The following is a 26,733-nucleotide window of genomic DNA, read 5'->3' as shown; positions in this document are numbered from 1 at the left end:
ACTGCGTTAATAAGGGATTTGTTTCTTTCAATATTCTATAGCTGGTTATATTCCCACATCACTCTACTGTCATTTCAGTATTACGGGATTAACCATACCCCACTGTTGTCTTTCAATATTCTATAACCGGTTATATTCCCATATAACACTGCGTTAATAACCAGATTATACCTGTTGTATTTGTTTCTTTATAAATATCCAGTAGCCGTTGTATTTATATTCCCATAAATGTAGTTGTACCTGTGTATGTTTAGTTCAAACATTAACAAACTTAAATATAAATAACCGTACTCTACTTGTCTTGTGTTTTATTTCAAACATTACGGAACTAAAAGATAAATAACCACACCGTACTTGTTTATATTTTATTTGAATCATTACACAAATGTAAATACAAATAACCACATCGTAGTTGAATATTTTACTTCAAACATAAAAGAACTGTAAATATCAACAATACCGTACTTGTGTTTTTATTTCAAACATTACATAACTGTGAATACAAATACCCAAACTATACTTTTGTCTGTTTTGGTTCAAACATTACAGACTGTCAGTATCAATAGCAAAACCATACTTGTTGTGTATTTTATTCGAAACATTACAAAACTGTAAATATAAATAACCGTACTGTAAGCGTAGTGTGTTTTATTTCAAACATCAGAGAACAGTGAATATAAATAAGTATACTGTACTTGTTGGGTGTTTTAATTGAAACATTAGAGATCTGTAAATATAAATAGCCATACTGTTCTTCTTGTGGGTTTTATTTGAAACATAATGTAATTGTAGTTATAATTAGCCACATTGTTCTTCTGGTGTGTTTTATTTCAAACATTAGAGAATATTAAAAATAAATAACCACACTGTACTTGTTGTATGTTTCATTTAAAACATTACAGAAGTGTAAATGTAAGTAACAATATGTAATTATTGCGTATTTTATTTGAAACATTACAGAACTGTAGATATAAATAACCATACGAAACTTTTTGTATGTTTATTTGAAACATTACAGAACTATAGATATAAATAACAATACTGTAACCTTTGTATATTTTATTTGAAACATTATGGAACTGTAAGTATAGATAACCATATCGTACTTCTTGTGTGTTTAATTTTATATATTACAGAACTGGAGATATAAATAACCAAACTGTACCTTTTATTTGAAACATTACAGAACTATAAATCCAAATAACCATATTGGATTTCTTGTGTAATTTACTTGAAACATAAGAGAACTGTAAATACAAATAACCATACTATAGTTGTTGGGTGGTTAATTTTAAACATAACAGAAGTATAAATATAAATAACCACACTGTACTTGTTGTGTATTTTACTTAAAATATTACAGAACTGTAAATATAAATTATAATACTGTACTTTTTGTGCGTTTTATTTGAAACATTATACAACTGTAAATATAAATTATAATACTGTACTTGTTTTGTGTTTTATTTGAAACATTAAAGAACTTAAATATAAATAACCATACAGTACTCATTGTGTATTTTATGTAGAACATCACAGAACTTAAATATAACCATAATATACACGTGCGTGTTTTATTTTAAACATTATTGAACTGACTAATATAAATAACCATATCGTACTTGTGTGCTTTATTTGAAACATTACATGACTGCAAATATGAAAAACCATGTTGTACTTGTGTGTTTTATTTCAAACATCACAGAGCTTAAATATATATAAATATACTGTAAACTCGACTATGGATTACTGGTCTATGGCTCTGCCAGATCATCAGCCTTAATGATGCTAGACCCTATTCATCATCAAGGTCTTCGGTTCTGCACTGGGGTTCTCCGCACTTTCCCATTTCAGACATTATACATAGAGTTTCATGAACCTTTTTTGCACCTCCACTTTACTATATGCTTCAAAACTTTGTTCCTTACCAAAGCATCCTACCTGGGGTTGTGTTTTCCTTCCTCGATGGGCCATGCTTTTTCAGACAAGACGGTCTGCCATTGCTCCTTTCGGCTTTCGTATCCAGGCGAAGTTGGATGAACTGGGTCTGACCTTGGATAACGTTGCTGTATCCACTCGTCAGCCCAACCCACCGTGGCTTCTTACAGTCCTCAATTGTAACCTATCTTTAAGTAATCTGAGAAAAGTAGACATTCCCGATTGGAAATATTGTCTGTTATTTGCTGGACATCTTTTTAACCATTCTTCCATTCCTATTTATACAGATGGTTCGAAATCAGGTGAATTTGTGGGCTCTGCCATTGTTTGTGTTGGTTTGGTGGTTGCGCGCAGAATCCCCTCTACAACTTCTGTGTTCACTGCTGAACTGTATGCCATTTCTCTTGCCCTGTATCACATAGAAGCTAAGCAGTTCTCAAACTGCACTATTTATACTGATTCTCTTAGTTCTCTACTGGCCATGGAATCACTTTACGTTAGTTCACACCCTGTTTTCACCGATATTCAAAACTGACTGGCCCATTTACCTTTAACGTCTACTTCTATCCAGTTTTTCTGGATACCGTGCCACGTTGGTATTCGCGGGAACGAGCTCGCTGACATGGCAGCTAAATCTATCTGCTCTGGCACTATCACCGCTGTGCCTGTTCCATACATGAACTACGGTCTTTGGAGTGAGCAACACGAAAACAAGCTTTTCTAAATAAGACCCTATATTGGACTTTGGCAGTCTTGTTTCTATAAGATCGGAAAGAGGAAGTTGTTCTAATTAGATTACACATTGGTCACAGTTTTTTAACTCATCGTTTTCTTTTATCTAAAACTGATGCACCAGTGTGTAGTTTGTATAACACTCAAATAAGCCATATTTTACTTTCTTTTCATCGTTACGATTCTCAATCCTGGCACCATTTTAAACATGTTCTGTCCCAAGGTTTGTCCATAACATTAGACAGTGTTATTGGTGATGGTGACACTGTCCACCTTGGTTACGTCTTTAGTTTTTGAAAGGCCATTAATCTTTTTAATACCATTTAATGTTTTTAATTTATACATTACACCTTTTTAATGTGGCTCCCTTTTAAAAATCACAGTTCATCTAGTTCGATTTGAAATTAGAAAGTAGCCGTAACATTAAATAACTCGAAACCAGGACTGAAAAGGCCAACTACCCGTTAGTTATCCTGGCGAGTTATTATTATAATTTTGCTACACGTCTTTTAAAACCTTTTTATTACTTTCCTTTTTGAAAACGGCCATAACGTCAAATAACTCAGAACCAGGAGTGGAAAGACCAACTTCAGGTGACTAACGGTGGTTTTTGTACTTACCTGTTTGGCTTCCTGGCGAGTTATGATTATTAAAGGTACGCTAGAGAAAGTCCTTTACAACTTGAATTACTGTAGTTTATCTTTTGACGTTGTAGACTAGATGTAAACATTGGTTTTATGCTATTTATGTTTTTTTTTCAAACTTTGTTTTCTTTTACCTTAATTTTCTTTTATGAATTTTACTATTTACTTTTAACTTTTTACCGCACGTTTGGAGCAGACAGCCTTACTACTTTGTGCCATAAAACACTAAATCAACCAACCAACCAAACATATACTGTACTTAATGTGTGTTTTATTTGAAACATTACAGAACTGCAAATATAAATCACTATACTGTAGTTGTTCTATTTTATTTGAAACGTTACAGAACTGTAAATGTTAATTATCATATTGTATTTATTATGTGTTTTATTTGAAAAATTATAGAACTATTAATATATAAACACTATATTGTGTGTTTTTCTTATAGCAAAACCATATCGGGCTATCTACTAAGCTCACCGAGAGGAATCGAACCGCTGATTTTAGCGTTGTAAATTTGTGGAGATACCGCTGTACTAGCAGGAGGGGTAACAATACTGTACTTTGTGTGTGTTTTAACTGAAACATTACAGAACAATAAATATAAATAACAATACTGTACTTGTAGTGTGATTTGTTTGAAGCATAATAAACTGTAAATATAAATATCCATATTGTATTTGTTGTGCGTTTTATTTCATACATTACACAACCGTAATAATAAATAATCATACTGTACAGGTTGTTTGTTTCCTTTGAAACATTACTGAACTGTAAACAGAAGTAACCTCACTATACTTGTTGTGTATTTCATTTGAATCATTAGAGAACTGTATATATATATATATATATCCATACTGTAATTGTTGTGTTTAATTTCAAACATTATAGAATTTAAAAACAGATAACCATACTGTACATATTGTGTTTTAACTGAAACATTACAAAACTATAGATATAAATAACAATACTGTACTTATAGCCTATTTTATTTAAAATATTACAGAACTAAAATATAAATAACTGCATTGTGCTTGTTGTGTGTTTTCTTCGAAACATTACAGAATTTCAATACAAATGGACATATTGTACTTGTTGAATGTGTTATTTTAACCATAACAGAACTGTGAATATAAAAAAGTATACTGTACTTGTTATATGTTTTACTTGAGACATTACACAACTGTAATAATAAATAACCTTACTGTACGTTTTGTGAGCTTTACTACAACCATAACTGAACATAAATATAAAAAACCATACTGAACTTCTTGTGACTTTAAATTGAATCATTACAGAACATAAATATAAAAAACCATACTGTACTTGTCCTGCATTCAAACACTACAGAACTGTAAATGTAAATAATCACACTGTACTTGTTGTGTATTTTATTTCAAAATATAGAGAACTGTAGACATAAATAACCATACTGTTCTTGTTATGTGTTTTATTTGAAACATTAAATAACTGCAAATATAAATAAAAATAGTATTTGTTGTGTGGTTCATTTTAAACATTAAAGAACAGTAAATAGAAATAACCATATAGTAGTTTGTTGTGTGGTTCATTTTAAACATTAAATACAAATAACCATATTGTACTTGTTGTGTGGTACATTTTAAACATTAAAGAACAGTAAATATAAATAACTATATTGTAGTTGTTGTGTGGTTCATTTTAAACATTAAAGAACAGTAAATACAAATAACCATATTGTATTTGTTGTGTGGTTCATTTTAAACATTACAGAAGTATGAATATAAATAACTACACTGTACTTGTTGTGTATTTTATTTGAAATATTACAGAACTGTAAATCTACATAACCACACCATACTTGTTGTGTGTTTTATTTGAAACATTAAGGAACTTAAATATAAATAACCATATACTACTCATTGTGTGTTTTATTTCGAACATCACAAAACTCTAAATATAAATAACCATACTTTACTTGTTGTGTTTTATTCTAAACATTACTGAATTGAATAATATAAATAACGAAACTGTACTTGTTATGTGTTTTATTTGAAACATTACATAATTGTAAATATAAATAATCATACTGTACTTCTTATGTTTTAAATTGAATCATTACAGAATCATTTTTATATATAAAAATCATAATGTACTTTCTGTGTTGTATTTGAAACATAGCAGAACTGTAAATGTAAATATACTATACTTGTTGTGAGTTTTATTTGAAACATTACAGAAGTACAATAATAAATAACCATGCTGTATTTGTTTTGTGTTTTATTTTAAACATAACAGAATTGAAATATATATAACCATACTGTACTTGTTTTGTGTTTTATTTGGAACATTACAGAAATGTCAATATAAATAACCCATACTATACTTTTTGTTTCCTTTACTACAAACATAATATAAATAATCATACTGTACATGTTGTGTGTCTTATTTGAAATATTACAGAACTTAAATATAAATAACTGTACTGTCCTTGTTGTGTATTTTATTTCAAACACCATAGAACTTATATATTAATAACCAAACCATAATTGTTGTGTGTCTTATTTGAAACATTACAGAATTTAAATATAGATAACCGTTCTGTACTTGTTGTGTGTTTTACTTGAAACATTACATAACTGAAAACATAAATAATCGTACCTTACTTGTTGTGTGTTTTATTTGAAACATTACAGAACTGTAAACATAAATAATCATACTGTAGTTGTTGTGTGTTCTATTTGAAACATTACATAACTGTAAACATAAATAATCATACCTTACTTGTTGTGTGTTTTATTTGAAACATTACAGAACTGTAAATATAAATAACCGTACCTTACTTGTTGTGTGTTCTATTTGAAACATTACAGAACTGTAAACATAAATAATCGTACCTTACTTGTTGTGTGTTCTATTTGAAACATTACATAACTGAAAACATAAATAATCGTACCTTACTTGTTGTGTGTTCTATTTGAAACATTACAGAACTGTAAATATAAATAATCGTACCTTACTTGTTGTGTGTTCTATTTGAAACATTACAGAACTGTAAACATAAATAATCGTACCTTACTTGTTGTGTGTCTTATTTGAAACATTACAGAATTTAAATATAGATAACCGTTCTGTACTTGTTGTGTGTTTTACTTGAAACATTACAGAACTGTAAACATAAATAGCCATACTGTAGTTGTTGTGTGTTCTATTTGAAACATTACATAACTGTAAACATAAATAACCATACCTTACTTGTTGTGTGTTTTACTTGAAACATTACAGAACTGTAAATATAAATAACCGTACCTTACTTGTTGTGTGTTCTATTTGAAACATTACATAACTGTAAACATAAATAATCGTACCTTACTTGTTGTGTGTTCTATTTGAAACATTACATAACTGAAAACATAAATAATCGTACCTTACTTGTTGTGTGTTCTATTTGAAACATTACATAACTGTAAACATAAATAACCATACCTTACTTGTTGTGTGTTTTACTTGAAACATTACATAACTGTAAACATAAATAATCGTACCTTACTTGTTGTGTGTTCTATTTGAAACATTACATAACTGTAAACATAAATAATCGTACCTTACTTGTTGTGTGTTCTATTTGAAACATTACATAACTGTAAACATAAATAACCGTACCTTACTTGTTGTGTGTTCTATTTGAAACATTACATAACTGTAAACATAAATAATCGTACCTTACTTGTTGTGTGTTCTATTTGAAACATTACATAACTGAAAACATAAATAATCGTACCTTACTTGTTGTGTGTTCTATTTGAAACATTACATAACTGTAAACATAAATAACCATACCTTACTTGTTGTGTGTTTTACTTGAAACATTACATAACTGTAAACATAAATAATCGTACCTTACTTGTTGTGTGTTCTATTTGAAACATTACATAACTGTAAACATAAATAATCGTACCTTACTTGTTGTGTGTTCTATTTGAAACATTACATAACTGTAAACATAAATAATCGTACCTTACCTGTTGTGTATTCTATTTGAAACATTACATAACTGTAAACATAAATAATCGTACCTTACTTGTTGTGTGTTCTATTTGAAACATTACATAACTGCAAACATAAATAATCGTACCTTACTTGTTGTGTGTTCTATTTGAAACATTACATAACTGTAAACATAAATAATCGTACCTTACTTGTTGTGTGTTCTATTTGAAACATTACATAACTGTAAACATAAATAACCGTACCTTACTTGTTGTGTGTTTTACTTGAAACATTAAAGAGTTTAAATATAAATAACCATAATTATTCTACTACATAGATAAAAACTTTCATCATTATATATAAAGACTGTGCTCATTACATGTTTTACTATAGAACATATATTAAACTAGGATTGTGGGTTATTTAGCGTGGAAACGTTACAAGTGTCAATACATAATATACAGAAAGCCTTAAATTATAACTGATAATTTAATGTCAAATTTATATTATATTTAGTAAACTCGTCGGAACACTACTACAAATCTCGAACAGTAACATATATGGAGGTTTGTTATTAATGAATAAAGCATAGAAACAACCTTTCATTCTTACATCATTCCTTAAGATAACCTGTTTCAGTATCTGTTTATTTTCGGTGAACTTATCTGGTACTTCTTAACAGGCACAATCTTTGTGGCAGGTTGGAATGTTTTGTAGTACAAATGTTCGGCAAACAGGGTGAGACAGGCTATTACTACACCTACACCGATCACTATAAAAACTCCACCTAAAAATGTATAAACAGAATATTTTATTCTTCTATTTCACCTGTTTATCTTTACACTAAATAGTATCTTTAATTAGAAAATAATAAACAAAATTTAGTTTTACTCTGACAACCCTTAAAGTGAAATTGTAATATCATGTAAACCTTGTAAATTTGAGTATTGAAACTGAGAAAAGTAAGTCCATTGAAATGTACTCGTGTTAAGTCCAGTGAAATGTATTCATGTGCTAAAATTCAAAGATTATTATTGACAGTTTATTCAACAGAAGTTCACACACCTGTTTGCCTTATACGAATGAAATGTGAAATACCTCATTTATTTATTTAACAATAGCAACCTATCTATTGATGCAAGGTTAATAAACATACTTTCAGAAGCATAGTAAGGAGAAGGGTTGAGAACAAACCTTCATTTTGGACCACAAATTATACATGCTACCATACATTATTGAAAGCTAGAAGCTTAACCAATATATTTAGCATATAATTATGACGTAAACTCTTACTTTAGGTCCAGGATGCGTACTAAGTACCTACCAGAACCAGATGTTCACATCAGGGCCAGGATGCCCACTAAGTACGTACCAGAATTAGTTGTTCACATCAGGACCAGGATGCCCACTAAGTACGTACCAGAATTAGTTGTTTACATCAGGACCAGGATCCCCACTAAGTACGTACCAGAATTAGTTGTTCACATCAGGACCAGGATCCCCACTAAGTACGTGCCAGAATTAGTTGTTCACATCAGGTCCAGGATGCCCACTAAGTACGTACCAGAATTAGTTGTTCACATCAGGACCAGAATCCCCACTAAGTACGTACCAGAATTAGTTTTTCACATCAGGTCCAGGATGCCCACTAAGTACATACCAGAAGATTTTTATTAGTTGTTTACATCTACATACTTCTAGCCAGTTTGATATAGTGCAGTTAAAACATAAAGATGGATATTTCAGTTTGTCTGCCTTTTAACAGTTACTAGAAACTGACACATTGTTGTTACATTTGAGTAAATATAATTTTTGTTATTTTTAATGAATATTTCTTTCAACATTTATCAATGAGTCCTCATAAAACGTGCATACATAAGAAAGACGAATCCCCTCTATCTGTCTCTAAGAAAATACGAGCAACATTCATAATTGTTAAAAACGATATTTAACAGCCCAAAATAGCAAATTATTTACCAAATAAAGTTATTAGCCTTACCGTTAATAATTACAGCTTTTAGTTACTGCTAATGCGTAAAAGATCTACTGTTAACTTCCACACTGAGAGACATAAAATAACCACTTATTTATCAGATCAAAGTTAATAATTACCATTGAAACTTATAGCAATGTATTTAATGACACCTCACAAAATTTATCATTTTAATAATATAAATTCATTTGATCCTACGATATCAAAAGTCAATTTTTAAAGTTTGTGGTCAATCAGTCGGCCATATTTTGACCAATTTACTTTAGATTTAACCCAAAAATATTTTTTTACAAGTCCCACTCATCGACAAAAAATTAGGTGAACTCGCCTGTTTTTCATAATTGTAGGGATCTAAAAGCATGATTCTAGGGTTGGTTTTTTTCTGTCATGACTTCGGCAAATTACTGTAGGAGTTGTTACCAAGATATTTGACAAATACGAGAACAATATACACAGAAATGTGGAATATGTCCATTTTGGGTCATTTGGGATGGTAAAAAGCTTAAATAAGCCCATAATTGTAGTGGTTTTGGTCAATTAGCAATATTTCAACCAATGTAAGATGGATTTAGTAAAAAGACACTCTTTACAGGGTCCAAACAGATATTCTCAAGACGGGTTTTTGCACTTTAATTAAAATAAAGTACAGAATACTGTTTCTACCTGCTTAGGCCTTGAGAATACATTTTCATTTCAAATGGGTTTCTCGTCATCACGAAGCGATATTGACAATTTGTAACTTTTTGTCCATTTTACAATTTTTTAACGAGGAAAACATTTGTGGAATTCCCGAACAGATTATGCGCATGTTAACCACGTGATATAGCACAAAAATAATTTGTTGTTGAGTATCATAGCACTGAGAGTAGGTACTGTTTAAATATGTTTTATGTTATTTGGGACTCTATAATTAATAAACTCATAAACCACAAGTTCATAAAGATTGCTTTCATATCCAGCCAACAACGGTGTTTCTAAAAACCCATAAAACGACACCTGAAGATGAGCTCTCTCAATGTACATTATTACAGGCTTACTTTGTAGTATTCTTCAGCTAAATAACTAGGAAAACAATAACAGTAAGCACAGCTAGTTACTTATTCATGTTAGATACACCAATAAAATATTTTTATAATAGTTCAGTACACAATTTCAAGCAAGCCTATGAGCAAAACCTACCAATGTTTTCAATTCCAATTCCGTCATTACGTTCTTCTGATTCCTCACAAGCCAGAAGTTTAGAGTTTGTATTCCACCATTTTTCCTTCAGTTCTTCAAGTTTCCTCTGATTTAACAGTTCTAGAATCCTATAATATAAGGATATAAATAAGATACAATAAAAATTCTAATCTCAGAGATAATCAATCCGGTTCTACAGTCCTGTGAACTATACAGTATCATCAATGTTTGATTCAGTAAACACTCCCAACAAACAATTCAACCTAATTTTGTCACTTCATTCTTAAAGGGCTCAATATACAATCCGTCACAGATTTATTAACTCATCTGAAATCTGATTCAAACTGCAGATTCCAGAGCGATTTATCTGTCTTAACTGCGGTCAGATTGAGATAAAAAATAACTGATAGATTATCAACTGCTTTGACATATAATTTAGGTGTAAAAGAATATTCTATTACATTGTACTGTCACACTAACGTCAGATTATGAGTAGCATCTGTGACTGAAGCTGCATAGATAAGTAAACATTCTTACCAATGTCTTGTTCAGTTTTAAACAACTCATTCTTACATTATCAAAACTAACTGAAAGTGTTTAACAAACGCCCATTGATGTCCGGTTCAGTTTTAAACAACTTCCTGAAGCATTTAACTTTTTGTATGTATCTTACGTTGGTATTTTACTTATTATATATCTTACGTTAGTATTTAACTTATATTATTATATATCTTATGTTAGTATTTAACTTATGTTATATATATCTTACGTTAGTACTTAACTTATATTTTTTTATATCTTATGTTAGTATTTAACTTATGTTATATATCTTATGTTAGTATTTAACTTCTACTTTATATATCTTATGTTAGTATTTAACTTATGTTATATATATCTTATGGAAGTATTTAACTTATATTATTAAATATCTTATGTTAGTATTTAACTTATGTTATATATATCTTACGTTAGTACTTAACTTATATTTTTATATCTTATGTTAGTAGTTAACTTATGTTATATATATCTTATGTTAGTGTTTAACTTATATTTTTTATATCTTATGTTAGTATTTAACTTATGTTATATATATCTTACGTTAGTACTTAACTTATATTTTTATATCTTACGTTGGTATTTAACTTATATTTTTAAATCTTATGTTATATATATCTTACGTTAATACTTAACTTATATTTTTATATCTTATGTTATATATATCTTACGTTAGTACTTAACTTATATTTTTTTATATCTTATCTTAGTATTTAACTTATGTTATATATATCTTACGTTAGTATTTAACTTATATTATTATATATCTTATGTTAGTATTTAACTTATATTAGTATTTAACTATATTTTTATATCTTATGTTAGTATTTAACTTATATTATATATATATTACGTTAGTACTTAACTTATATTTTTTATATCTTATGTTAGTATTTAACTTATATTATTATATATATCTTATGTTAGTATTTAACTTATGTTATATATATCTTACGTTAGTACTTAACTTATATTTTTTATATCTTATGTTAGTATTTAACTTATATTATTATATATATCTTATGTTAGAATTTAATTTATATTATTATATCTTACGTTAGTACTTAACTTATATTTTTTATATCTTACGTTAGTGTTTAACTTATATTTTTTATATCTTATGTTAGTATTTAACTTATATTATTATATATCTTATGTTAGTATTTAACTTATATTTTTTATATCTTATGTTAGTATTTAACTTATGTTATAAATATCTTACGTTAGTACTTAACTTATATTTTTTTATATCTTACGTTAGTATTTAACTTTTATTATTATATATATCTTATGTTAGAATTTAATTTATATTTTTTTATATCTTATGTTAGTGTTTAACTTAATTTTTTATATCTTATGTTAGTATTTAACTTATATTATTATATATCTTATGTTAGTATTTAACTTATATTATTATATATCTTATGTTTTAACTTATTTATACTTATTAGTACTTAACTTATATATCTTACGTTAGTATTTAACTTATATTATTATATATCTTATGTTAGTATTTAACTTATATTTTTTTTTATATCTTATGTTAGTATTTAACTTATATTATTATATATGTTATTTAACTTATGTTATATATTTTAACTTAATTTTTTATATTTTATGTTAGTATTTAACTTATATTATTATATATCTTATGTTAGTATTTAACTTATATTATTATATATCTTATGTTAGTATTTAACTTATGTTATATATATCTTACGTTAGTACTTAACTTATATTATTATATATCTTACGTTAGTACTTAACTTATATTTTTTTATATCTTATGTTAGTATTTAACTTATATTATTATATATCTTATGTTAGTATTTAACTTATATTTTTATATATCTTATGTTAGTATTTAACTTATATTATTATATATCTTATGTTAGTATTTAACTTATATATATATCTTATGTTAGTATTTAACTTATATTTTTATATCTTATGTTAGTATTTAACTTATGTTATATATATCTTACGTTAGTATTTAACTTATATTATTATATATCTTATGTTAGTATTTAACTTATGTTATATATATCTTACGTTAGTACTTAACTTATATTATTATATATCTTACGTTAGTACTTTTCTTCTATTTTTTATATCTTATGTTAGTATTTAACTTATGTTATATATATATCTTATGTTAGTATTTAACTTATATTTTTTATATCTTATGTTAGTATTTAACTTATATTATTATATATCTTATGTTAGTATTTAACTTATGTTATATATATCTTACGTTAGTACTTAACTTATATTATTATATATCTTACGTTAGTACTTTACTTCTATTTTTTTATATCTTATGTTAGTATTTAACTTATGTTATATATATCTTATGTTAGTATTTAACTTATGTTATATATATCTTAGGTTAGTATTTAACTTATATTTTTTATATCTTATGTTAGTATTTAACTTATATTATTATATATCTTATGTTAGTATTTAAATTATGTTATATATATCTTACGTTAGTACTTAACTTATATTATTATATATCTTACGTTAGTATTTAACTTATATTTTTTATATCTTATGTTAGTATTTAAGTTATGTTATATATATCTTACGTTAGTACTTAACTTATATTTTTTTTCTTACGTTAGTATTTAACTTTTATTATTATATATCTTACGTTAGTACTTAACTTATGTATTTTTATATATTATGTTAGTATTTAACTTATGTTATATATATCTTATGTTAGTATTTAACTTATACTATTATATATTTTATGTTAGTATTTAACTTATATTTTATATATCTTATATTAGCAAGTGTTTTCAAACAACACAGAACAAATAAATTTATATTCAAAAATGATCACGCTAATGGTGAAACGTTGAACATATTCCAACATATCAGGTTTGGTTTGTATCATAAGTAATACTGTTTGATCGCCATATTTATATAAATGTGTTCTGTATAAAGAAATAGATGTCTAGTCCTGTTGTATGTAGGTAGCACACTTTTATTAGAAGATATACACATTAGGATTGAGGAATAGTCCTGATGTTTAATCAAAGTGTTTTTTTTTTTCCCAACTTTATACTAAGTTTTCTGTATTAAAGTAGACAGTAAATAATCCAATCAAACATAACTAGAACCGTAACATAATCAAACAAATTACCATTGTTTCAAAACAGGATTTCTGACAAACTCACGACTCTGTGTAATATGATATGTTGCTGCAGGTGAAGCGAATTCATAGGCACAGGTATCTTAACCCACGGGCTTTCAGTTTTTGCTACATCATTAAATATGTTTTCCCAATTGCCAAAATATCTAACAGTCTTCTGTGGCTCATTTCTCTTTTGTAGGTTTCGATTCATTATTTCAACTAATATATCAGTGACATGTGGAAACGAGTGAATTTATTCAATAATTACATGATACCAGACTGTGGTTATAAGAGTATACAATTTTTGGTAATTAACAGAATGTGTAGTTTGTGTTTTAAAATAAGTAAAATTAACGTAAAAGTCTAATTATGTTTAAGAAAACAAAGAACACTCACGCACTAGATAGCTGGTCCCTAAGGTATGATCCTTCTTGCACTGCGATAGCCATTGGTTTGCGACTGAATTCGTCCCCTATAACCTGCAAGTCACAATCCGAGAAAGTTGCATACTTAACTTGAGTGGAGTCAGCTGTTGAGAAAAGTATAATGTGTAACATTATTTATTTATTTAATCTTACTTTTAAACGATATTGATGAGTAAGCAATATCTACACCAAATACGAAGTAATTATTTACCGATTTTCATATAATGATAACATTCCTTACGTAAGTTCAGTTTTAGGATTATTAAACTGAGATCAGGAAAAAGTGCAGCGAAAATAATATATGTATATGAAACATACTATTAATTAGTAGGAACATTTCTCACTTGAATACTTAAAACTAAACAATAAACATATTAATATGTATAATATTGGATAATATGGATAATAAGCGTGTAATATTAAGTAATATGGATAATAAGTGAATATGTATAATAGTAAGTAATATGTATAAAAAGTGTACAATATGTATTATAGTAAGTAATATGGATAATAAGTGTATAACTTACACTTTAGTGTGCATGTCAAATCTGACATATTCGTAAACATAGTAGTAAGATGTGACCACACAGTGTCCAGTATGCATACTTAATCTGTCTAAGTAATTTAATAAAGTTTGTTTTTATTTTGTATAAAACATCGTGCCTAGCATGTTTTTCCTACTTGAACTCTGTTAGTTAAGTGAAGATTCACTTTCTCACTCATACTGCTGTTTCTCTTGTTATACAGCGAACCTTTGTAACACTGCTTGAGAAACCCCTTAATCTGGAAAGATTGTGGTTTTGTGCAGTTGAACTGTTTAGTTCAACAACATTAAGAGGAAAGAAAGACATTTTAAGACCGCTGAACTCAGTCAAGAAGAACTGGATGTGTCACTGGTAGATGACTTCTGCCTAATAGAATTGTTTCATCTACAGGTTCAATAACGAGACCAGTGGAAACAGTTCAATAGCACACAAGCATCCAGTGACCATAAAGCAAGTATACGCACTGACTTTGTGTATATAACCAAATAAATACTGCTTTCATTAATACAAACACTAAGTTTCCGGTCCATGTTTGGCCACAGAATTAAATATTATGATTGGTACGAAACGAAGTGTCTGGCTTGTTTATTTCTTTTAAATTAAGTAAGTATTGTTTTCATCAGTGTAACAAAGTGACTGACCAGTTTATTCCTTTTGAATTAAATATTGTTTTCATTAGTGTAACACAAAGTGTCTGACCAGTTAATTCCTTTTGAATTAAGTAAGTATTGTTTTCATTAGTGTAACACAGTGTCTGACCAGTTAATTCCTTTTGAATTAAGTAAGTATTGTTTTCATTAGTGTAACACAAAGTGTCTGACCAGTTAATTCCTTTTGAATTAAGTAACTATTGTTTTCATTAGTGTAACACAAAGTGTCTGACCAGTTTATTCCTTTTGAATTAAGTAAGTATTGTTTTCATTAGTGTAACACAAAGTGTCTGATCAGTTTATTCCTTTTGAATTAAGTAAGTATTGTTTTCATTAGTGTAACACAAAGTGTCTGGTCAGTTTATTCATTTTGAATTGAATAAGTATTGTAATACAAAGCTTCAGACCTTTTCTTTAACTCGGTTTAGACCGTTATAAAGCGAACTTACCACTTACTATCCTGAAACGCCCTACAGTTTAAAAGGTTATGTAGCTCGTTGAGTTAATGAGGCTTATTTCTTTTTACACACACTTACCAGTACGTGTTTTGTACAAAACTAACTTCACTGAAGTTTTCCTTTACAAGTGCGTATAACTGTACTATTGTTGTGTGATATACCAACTTAAATATGAGAATTGCCTACACTTCTAGTTTCAAACTTTCACAAATAACAACGTAGCGACCAGGATATAAAACATTAAGTCTCTTAAAAATAAATATTTACAAAATAATAATAAACCAACTATGACCAGGACATTTCGAAATGAAACATAAATATACAAAACCGAAGCTATTAATATTAAAATCGAAAAAATAACCTTAACAATAATAATAGATACATAAGAAAACAAAAGAAAACCTAATTTGTAAGATCGTTAATAATAAACACTTCTCAAGGAAATAAGGTTAACTCACAAATAAACGACATTTTAACAAACAGAATAACGTATGTATCTCAAATTGAATGAGCTAATATTCATTTAAAGGCAAGTTATCTAGCGTTTAAGGCAAATAAATATTCGGTGAATCAAATGATAGAAGAAAAAATACATATACAATGAACAAAATAATATATAAACTGCTTGTAAAGAATGAAAAACTTTCACAGTGTCAAAACTGAACTTGTCTAGGTAATAAGATTTACGTGACCCTATAAGTTATGAATGTATTCAAAAGTAAACAAATATAATCTTACTATCTTCAATGAGTAAATGTTATTATGTAATTTTAATTCATAAGTTGCAGGAGAGTTTTACGAACAGTTATTTATATAGAAATTTAAGTGTATTCATTTTGTTCCATAAATTCTACGTATTTCTTCAAACATGTTCCTAGTAAACAATCACAGATATTCTTACAAGAAGATTTGTTCCGAGTTAAGCACGTAGCTATATAATAGGCTCTGTGCTCTGCCAACCACGTGTATTGAAACCCGGTTTCTAGCATTCCTTGTCCACAGACATATCGCTATGTAAAGGGTGTAGAGTTATGTGATTTCTCATTTTGAGGGCTAAGTTATTGAAGCGTAAAACTATTAAGGATATAAGACCTCTTGTTCGAGTCTTTTTGTTTAATTCACTAGGATATAAGATCCCTTCTTCGAGTCCTTTTTATTTAATTCACTAGGATATAAGGTCTCTTGTTAGTCTTTTTGTTCAATTCACTAAGGATATAAGACCTCTTGTTAGTCTTTTTGTTCAATTCACTAAGGATATAAGACCTCTTGTTAGTCTTTTTGTTCAATTCACTAAGGATATAAGATCTCTTCTTTGAGTCGTTTTTATTCAAGTCACTGAGGATATAAGACCTCTTGTTCGAGTCCTTTTTATTCAAGTCACTGAGGATATAAGACCTCTTGTTCGAGTCCTTTTTGTTCAAGTCACTAAGACTCTTGTTCGAGTCTTTGTTCAATTTACTAAGGATGTAAGATCCTTTTTCGAGTTATTTTTGTTCAGTTCACTAAGGATATAAGATCCCTTCTTCGAGTCTTTTTGTTCGTTTGTCTAACCTGTAGTTAGACATAACTACATAAGATGAGAGTTATTAAATACTAATCACGTCGTAATTCATTATCGCTTTTCAGTTAATTAAAATGTCTAAATATGTTAACTGTAATAATACTAGAATTCAATGTTTTTATCAAAGTTCCTTAATATTTTATGATATTTACACCCTCTCTAATTCTCACATAAGCTAAATAAATATGTACCAGTTATTTCAAAACACAACTACGTTACACACTAACTTTTAGAAATAAATAACACACGTAAAAACTGAATATCATATTTTAGTTCTGCCATTTACACGTATATACAAACAACTTCAACAGCTAGAAATATTTATATATCGTTGTACTATTTCATGCAGAAAGGAACATGTTTTATCTACTTTACACAGAAATCCAAACTAAACAGAGGAGTCAGTTTTATACTTACACTGAAGTGTTACTTACCAGTCAAACTTTACATTAAACTAGAAAGTAAAAGACAAATCATTTTAGTTTTGTTTACACTGAGGTTTACTTACCAGTACAAGTTTACATTAAACTAGGAAGTAGAGAGAAAAGTAATTTTAGTTTTCTCTTAATTTCAAGTGTTGCTTCCTTGGAAAAATGTACTTCAAACAGAGAAATAAAGAGACGAGTCATTGTAGTTTTGTCTTACATTAAAGTGTTACTCACCAGTAAAACTTTACATTAACCTATGAAGTAAAGAGACAAGTCATTCTAGTTTTGTCTTAGTTTTAAGTGTTCCATCGTTGTAAAACTTTACATTAATGTAAGTAAAAAGACGAGTCATTTTAGTTTTGTCTTACACTGAAGTGTCACCAGCAAAATTTTATATTAACCTAGAAAGTAAAGAGAAAAGTCATTTTCGTTTTGTCTAAGCTTTAAGTGTTGCTCCATTGGAAAACTTTACATTAACCTATGAAGTAAAGAGACAAGTCATTCTAGTTTTGTTTTGGTTTTAAGTGTTGCTTCCTTGTATTGTTTTAATTAAATTAAACTAGGAAGTAAAAAGATGGATCAATTTAGTTTTGTCTGAGTTTCAAGTGTTGCTTCCTTGTAAAACTTTACATTAACTTAGGAAGAGATAAGTTGTTTCAGTTTTGTCCTACTTCGAACTGTTACACTTTATGGTGAAGTTTTAGATTAAAGCAGAAGTAAAGAAATCAGCCACCTTGTCTTTCCTTTGAAACATTACTTCATAGTAAAATTTATGCTGTTTACTGACCCTTTAACATTTCTAATATCTATCTTAATATTTGTACACCGACTTCTCTCTAATGACCTAAACTACATACTGCACCAGATCACAGGAACATCATATAAGGCAGGTCACCAACTAACCAATGAAAGCAAATCCCTCGTGGGACCCTTTCGATTCTTTCACTCTCCTAACTCCTTCTTCAAATGTAAGGGGCATATTAGCTTCCTTTATTGATAGCCAGATTTTGGTGTACTTGTCGCTTATAGGGTAGTCCCAAACAGCAAGCTTGGTCCTTTCTATGATACTTAGCGAGTCATTCAGTGACATATCCTTCCAGATTCTGACGTCAAAGAGAAGTCACACGTACATCAGTATAATCAAGATATAACTTAACAAAGATAACACTTGGCAATATTACTAAACATGATACGATTTGTTAAAAAAAATTATTCTAAGTGAAAATCATTCAATTAAATAATTATCTATAGACATATTGTGTACACAACAAATATATCCTAACATTGTAGTATTTCAAAAGAGGCATTTGTAAACGATAACACATCTATTGACAAACATTGAATATGTTAACAACTCAGTTTAATATTATGTTATCAACATTTCTCGACAAGAAACAGAGTCAAGTAATAATTTAAACAACTGGTGAGAAAAGATGCAACACATTAATACACTGCTTGAAACAATTAGTGAAAGTGGGTAAAATATGATTCAGCGACCTCAAACTGGTCACAAGAACATGAAATATGCCGAAACTCATTCTGGTATTATATTGTAAACAACCAATTACAGAAAAAGGTGGATTGGTTTTGAAGACCTGCTTTAAACAAGTGGTAGATAAGTTACATCACTGTTACAACTATGTAAAATCAGTTGATACCAAATCTAATATTTTTACAGCTGAAACAGATACTAAATTCACACTTCCATAACTAATATTCAGAATATATAACTAAATAAGTCATCTTCTAAACTTCCTGTATGTAATCAGTTACACTCATGTTACTTGGATGTTACAAGGTCGTACACACGTGTTAATCTCGAGTTAGCCTAAACTACAGGGGAAAGAACATACGGGTGTTAAAGTATACCATGTATTTTCTACTTTTCATTTTAATACTGTCATGTAGCTTGTCAAAAGAGGAACTAATACCACGCTCATCCCACGATATACCCTAACCTCATATTTTATAGCTAACTGAAATAAAGAGGCAGAAAACTGCAGTCAAGGTTGTCGAACGTTAGCAATTTCTTTATGAACCAATCAAAATTAAGGTCATTCACGAAATGAGCGCTTGGCGTTTTCATTGATTAAACCAGTTAAATTTAAAACTTCTATTATAAGAAAAATCCAGTGTGTTTTGACAACATTACTTTCCAATAATGGCTTTTATGTCATGTTGTTCAACAATGAAAGTATATTGTTGTTAGTCGATGCCAGTGGTTTCCAAACTGTGGAACACAGGTTTCTAGAGGAGAACCCAAAACTACAATAAAGGAATTATAAATAACGATAAAATTAAAAGTTAACACGTTAAATTTTACTGTTGGTATTTAATAAAAAGAAAGGCAAATAAATTGTTATATTCGCTGTTACTTTAACTTGTGAAAAGTATTCAATATGAAGGAGGTGGCTTGAGAAAAAAATAGTTTCGAAACCACTGATCAATGTAGTGAAAATGTAAAATGAAGTGTATAGGCAACCAAGTATTTATTGATTTGTTAATTTAGAGTCTATGCTGACTCAAGAGGTTTGTTTTTATTTAAATCGTTCCTGAATGTAACAGAAAATAAATTAATTTAGAAATGATTTATGCTTAAAATTGATTCAATATTTTTCTACTATCGTGGGAAACATGGTTCTAAGATAGATCTTTATTTATGCTTATTATAACAAAGCTCACTCCACTTATGTAACGGAACTATTCTTTCTGGATAAATGCATTTTGGTTTTTATGGTTTTCTCATTTCAAGAAATCAACCGTGATGTGACACACACTACCTTTTCAATAGGTTAACTAGTATTTTTTTCGGAATTTGACAGTTATTCTGCTATGTTGATAATAAACCTGTTAAGCTGCTTCCATTCCAATTATCACTGTTCTTTGTTATTCCTTTTCAATGACATCTGATTTGCCCTTTTTTCGTTATGGTCATGGAATTCAATGGTGGCGTCCTCTAGTGGTAATTCAGATGATCAGTTAACGCTTTAAGCTCTCTCAAATTTATATGCTTGGGCCGAGCCCTTGGACTAAGGCCATACTGAAAATTTATGTTTACTATAATTCTGTATTCACTAAGTGTCTTCAGGCAATTTTATAACATTTTGGTAAAATAAAAAGTTTATTGTGCATAAATAATACGGAAATGTTAGCCACGATTTTATCCTCTTATTAGTGTATATGCGCATACCTTATCGTCACCAATATTCGGAGTGATTTATTTTTTGTTTAGGAAATCGATAGTATGTTGTTTTTTTCGTGAAATGTTTGAAACATTGACTATCCATGTTGTTACGTACTATTCAGATAGATGTATGTAAATCAGACGTTTTTTATATTTTAGTTAAGCAAGAAGCTCGAAGGATATAAATTTAATTATTGTTTGCTAATATCCATAACAGAAGTGTTTAATTAAGTAAGTAATTAAGGTATTTCTCTACAACAACAGCCAAACAATACATATTTCCTTAACTATTTCTTCACCTTGTAAAGAAGAGGAAAATACTGAAGCAGATTCCATGTTACAAGACCGAAGAGAAGCTGTAATACAATAAACACCGTGGTTATCTAACAAAAAACGTAATTATCAAATATCAGCTAAAACTAGTCTGACTAGTAACTGAATTAACATACAACCATCAATGAAAAGAAGGAATTTATTAAATTAACAAAGAAGAGGCACGTGAGCAGCCGCGTTTTAAGTAAACTAACATAAAACTTACTCATAAAATCGTTCTTCAATATACGCCATTCGCTCAAAATACGTCTGAGAAGAGCTTCCTCTTTGCGGTGCGTACTTTATTTTATACTGATTCGCTAAATCGTCGAGAGAGGTTATGGGGGAGTCTAATCTGGACACAGTCAGAAACGCAGCTAAATTAGCGGTGTAGGAGGCGATTATAATAAATCCAAACAACCACCAGGTGGCTGCTACCAGACGTCCTGAAAGATTTCTTGGAGCTTCGCCACCACCTAAATATATGCAAAACATTTACTTGTAAACATTATAAAATATCGATTAAAAGTAAAGGAGTTATCAAGTTTTGGAAAAGAGAAACGACAATTAAAACTTTCATATTTGGTAACTAATTATAGACATAAAGTATCCAATGATTTGCAGATTTCTAACATCAAGCTATAAACAATATTTTTTATTGTAAAAATGTAAAACCTACTGTCAGTTATGCCTACTGTCAGTTATAAGTAAGAAGTCCTGATTGGTCCATTACTATATAATTGTAAAGGTTTTTAACTAATTTAAATGTAGATGATTTTAATAATATACCTTGTGAATGTGAAAATAGTTTATTTGTTGATACTTTTCACAAACATATTATTATTGGTAATTTAATATTATAAAAGATAAAATATTACGTGATATACTCAAAAAAGGAACTAAATACAGAATAGCAACAAAAAGTAATAAGAATAATATTCTAAAATATCTTGAAATAAAAATGATGAATATATTTTAAAACTTAATATATTACAGCTTATCCACCTAGATGGCTTTTAGAATGGAAACGAAATATAATTACAAAAATAAAAATAAAATTATCCCACATAAATTTAAAAGAATATCATACAGATTTATCATTTATTCAGCTACAAAATAAGATTAAAAACTCCAAGAAAAATATGTTATAGTTCCCATTAATAAAGCTAACTGTAACATTGGTATAATTTGTAAAAGGTTTTACACAATAATTATGATAAAAGAAATCAATAGTACACAAACACATACACTTGTTAACCAATCCAAAGATACAGTAATTAATAATTTCATTAAACCTCATAATGAACTTTATTCTAAACAAAATTCTCATGTAGATTTATTGTTTCTTTATACTATTTCCAAACTACATAATTCTCCAGTTAAACTTAGATTTATTGTTTCTTTATAATATTTCCAAGCTACATAATTCTCCAGTTAAACATAGATTTATTCCCAATTCAACAAGAACAATTACCAAACAACTGGGCAATATTATTAAATAAATTACTCAATATTTTACTTGATAAAATAAAAAGAAATATGTATTAATAATAAAAAGGATACTTACTGGATAATATAAAATAATCAACCTATTTTAAAATATCTAAAAAATGTGAAAAATAAATAATATTCAAACATTGCACACCACTATTCCATTAAAAGATTTAATCTTTGTTTTAAATTTATTAATAGAGCAGTTCTGTCATCCTTTTATAGAAATGGAAAAAAGAAACTTTAAGTCCAAAAAGCATAAACTATATATTCAGTTTCCGTATTAAAAATAATTATATATTTTTCAATAAACAGGTTTGTAAACAAGTAATAGCAGTTCCAATGCAAGCTAACTATTCTACTTGTATAGCAATTTATATCTTTACTATTACTAGAATATATTTATTGAAAATTGCACAAATCCAAATACTTTTACCTTAACTTACAGATATATAGATGATTAATCAGTATAAATAATCCTGAAACAAATAGTTTTAATAACACTGTTTATCCAGTAGAATTAGAAATTAAAAATACTTCAATATCTAATACAGAAACATATTATTTATATTTTGAAACCAGAATAATTGATAGGGATATCAGTATAAATATTTTGCTTTCCCAATTTATGATTCACCCTCTTTTAAAGGTAATGTACCATACTGTCTTTCATAAGCAATATAACTTCGTAATTGTTCAGATATTGTAAAATTTGTAATAAATTATAATATTATATCAGCAATGTTGAAATCCTAAAACAAAAAGTAGTAGTTAATGGTTTTAATAAAGAATTTTTAAGTAAAAGTACTAAATTTTTCTGTAACAAATATAAGAATGTATTAAATAAATATCAACAAATAAAAATTAGGAAACTTTTACTGTAAATTTCTGATAACTATATTTAGTTTTGAATAAGGTCATTCAACAACTTGGTATAACACCTTGAAGCATATAAAAGCTTGTTTAGAACATAAAAGTCACAATAAGCTTGACAACTTGGTGGTGGTTGTGATATATATAATTGTTGCACACTGATTGCATCTTTTGTAACTTTTCCAAGATATTTTTCTTGTTTTACTAAATTCAAAATATACTAATTTCTTTCAATAATAGTTCGCATTGTTGTATATACTTATTGTACCTCTACTTGTATTTCACAATATGTTAAACAAAATGTTGTATCACATTATGGTATATAGGTAGTTATTGTACCTTTATTTATATTTCAAATGTTATACACAATGTTAAATCACATAAGTTGTGTGTACTTATTCTACTTTTATTTTTATTTCAAATTTTGTTAAACACGTTCTTGTATATATCATTGCACATTCATTTCCATATCAAATTTTGTGAAACATAATGTTAAGTCACATTCTTGTATATACTTATTGTATCTTTATTTATGTTTCACATTTTGTTAAACACAATGTTAAATCAAGTTGTTGTATATACTTATTGTAATATTTTTTGTATTTCACTTTTCTTAAACACAAAATTAAATCACAATCTCTTATACACTTATTGTATCTTTATTTATGTTTCACATTTTGTTAAACACAACGTTAAATCAAGTTGTTGTATATACTTATTGTACCTTTATTAGTATTTCACATTTTGGTAAACATCATGTCAAATCGTACTGTAGAATATATTTATTGTACAATTTTTTGTATTTCACATTTTGTAAACGCAATGTTAAATCACATTGTTCTATACACTTTTTTGTACCTTTACTTCTATTTCACATTTTGTTAAACACCATATAAAATACATTATTATATATAATTAATGTACCTTTATTTCAGTGATTCTCAACCTGTGTGCTGCAAGAGATTGGCAGGTGTGCCGCGGTGGTTTTCAAACACATTCAACTTTCTTGGGATTTTACAAGCAAATCAAACACATCAGTTAATAAAAGCCACTATAGAGACACTGAAACATTCCAAAAAATTCGATGGTTTTCATTGAACTCGAGCACTGAGAAGTTCATACTTAAATTTCATTCTCGACTGCAACGGTTCGGGCCCGGCATGGCCAAGCGTGTTAAGGCGTGCGTCTCGTAATCTCAGAGTCGCGGGTTTGCATCCTGGTCGCGCCAAATATGCTCGCCCTTTCAGCCGTGGGGGCGTTATAATGTGACGGTCAATCCCGCTATTCGTTGGTAAAAGAGTAGCCCAAGAGTTGGCGGTGGGTGGTGATGACTAGCTGCCTTCCCTCTAGTCTGACACTGCTAAATTAGGGACAGCTAGCACAGATAGCCCTCGAGTTGCTTTGTGCGAAATTCAAAAACAAACAAACAAGCAACGGTTCGACTGTTAGTTTAATTGTGGCGCAATAAGCGCTTCGTACGTCATAAATGATGCATCAAACAATCAAACTGCTTTCTGGGACACGTTCTCATTCTGCGGTAAGCTACAGCTACTACGCTGTAGGTAGGAATTTTATATCAACTGCAAAACATCGTGCTTATCGTGTATGAATTAGCTTTATCATTTATTCATGGAAAAATATTTAAGTAAGTCTGGTGCTGCAAAGGAAAATGTGTTGAATCAAAAGCAAGTAATCAAACGAAAGTACAAAACGAATACATCGAATACAATTTTATCGCTTTGAAATCGGGACATTCTCAGTTACCATTCTGTCTACTCTGCAATGCAGCTTTATCAAACAAGGCACTTGTTTCGAGCAAACTGAAGAGAACACTTGGAAACAAAACGTTCAGCTGTGAAGGATAAACCAAAAGAATACTTCGTGAATCTCGCGGGTCAACAACATGAACAATCAAGGAAGCTCGTGAACTACAGGAAGCTGCCCGAAAAAGGATTGATTGTAAGTTATAAGGTTGCTCAATTGTTGGCAAAACGCAAGAAAGCGCATACGGAGGCCGAATCAGTCATTGTGCCAGTGTTAGCAATCATTGTTGATACTATGCTTGGAACGGATGCCGCCAAAAAGGTTAAGCAAGTTCCACTGTCCAATAACACAATTTCGCGAAGAATTGTAGACTTGTCGTCGGATTTGAAGTATCAAGTTTGCGAACACTTCAAAGCGCCTGAAGATGATTTGTCTCTGCTATGGTCTCTTCAAGTTGATGAATCTACTGACGTTAGTGGAAAAGCTCAAGTTCTGACTTTTGTTTGATTCATTAAAGATGGAAAAATCGTAAACGAATACTTATTTTGCAAAGATTTAAAAAGTACAGCGAAAGGCCAAGACATTTTTGAGTTGGTGAATGAAAACATTTTGCTCTTCAAGTTACTTTGGAATAACTGTTCAACGTGTACACCGATGGCTGTCCTTCAATACAAGGAAAAAACAAGGAATTCGACACTCTGGTGGTGAATTTCATCAAGTCTCGACCACTTCAATCTCGACTTTTCTCTCTTCTCTGTGAGGCGATGGATTCAGATTACAAAAAGCTACTGTATCACACTGAAGTTCGATGGCTTTCGAAAGGGAAAGTGTTAAAGCGTCTTGTCCAACTAAAGACTGAAGTAATTTCTTTCTTGGGGGTTGAGGGAGCAGGT

At 29.0% G+C, this 26,733-nt stretch overlaps 1 protein-coding gene and 1 long non-coding RNA gene across 6 annotated transcripts in view; one reads left to right on the top strand and one right to left on the bottom strand.

The window, feature by feature from the left end:
• The first annotated feature begins 250 nt into the window (after positions 1–250).
• On the top strand, positions 251–3,986 carry LOC143246760 (uncharacterized). The gene is made up of 2 exons (XR_013026140.1): positions 251–3,325; positions 3,763–3,986. It is a non-coding gene; the product is annotated as an uncharacterized LOC143246760 (long non-coding RNA).
• Positions 3,773–26,733, bottom strand: part of LOC143246750 (ionotropic receptor 25a-like) — a 56,966-nt gene continuing 34,005 nt past the window's right edge. For 4 of the 5 annotated variants that reach the window (XM_076493855.1, XM_076493856.1, XM_076493857.1 and 1 more), the window contains 5 exons: positions 21,939–22,188; positions 19,120–19,319; positions 14,546–14,678; positions 10,456–10,583; positions 5,785–8,070 (listed from right to left, as the gene is read on the bottom strand). In XM_076493855.1, the coding sequence (XP_076349970.1) occupies positions 7,919–8,070; positions 10,456–10,583; positions 14,546–14,678; positions 19,120–19,319; positions 21,939–22,188 (863 nt within the window). In that variant the 3' untranslated portion in view covers positions 5,785–7,918. Of the gene's footprint in view, positions 3,894–5,784; positions 8,071–10,455; positions 10,584–14,545; positions 14,679–19,119; positions 19,320–21,938; positions 22,189–26,733 lie in introns of those variants that run through there. The other variant, XM_076493853.1, reaches the window with a different exon arrangement.

The sequence above is a fragment of the Tachypleus tridentatus genome, chromosome 3 (assembly GCF_004210375.1).
Source record: "Tachypleus tridentatus isolate NWPU-2018 chromosome 3, ASM421037v1, whole genome shotgun sequence".
Classification (NCBI taxonomy): Eukaryota; Metazoa; Arthropoda; class Merostomata; order Xiphosura; family Limulidae; genus Tachypleus; species Tachypleus tridentatus.
This window is presented reverse-complemented; position numbering and strand designations above follow the sequence as displayed.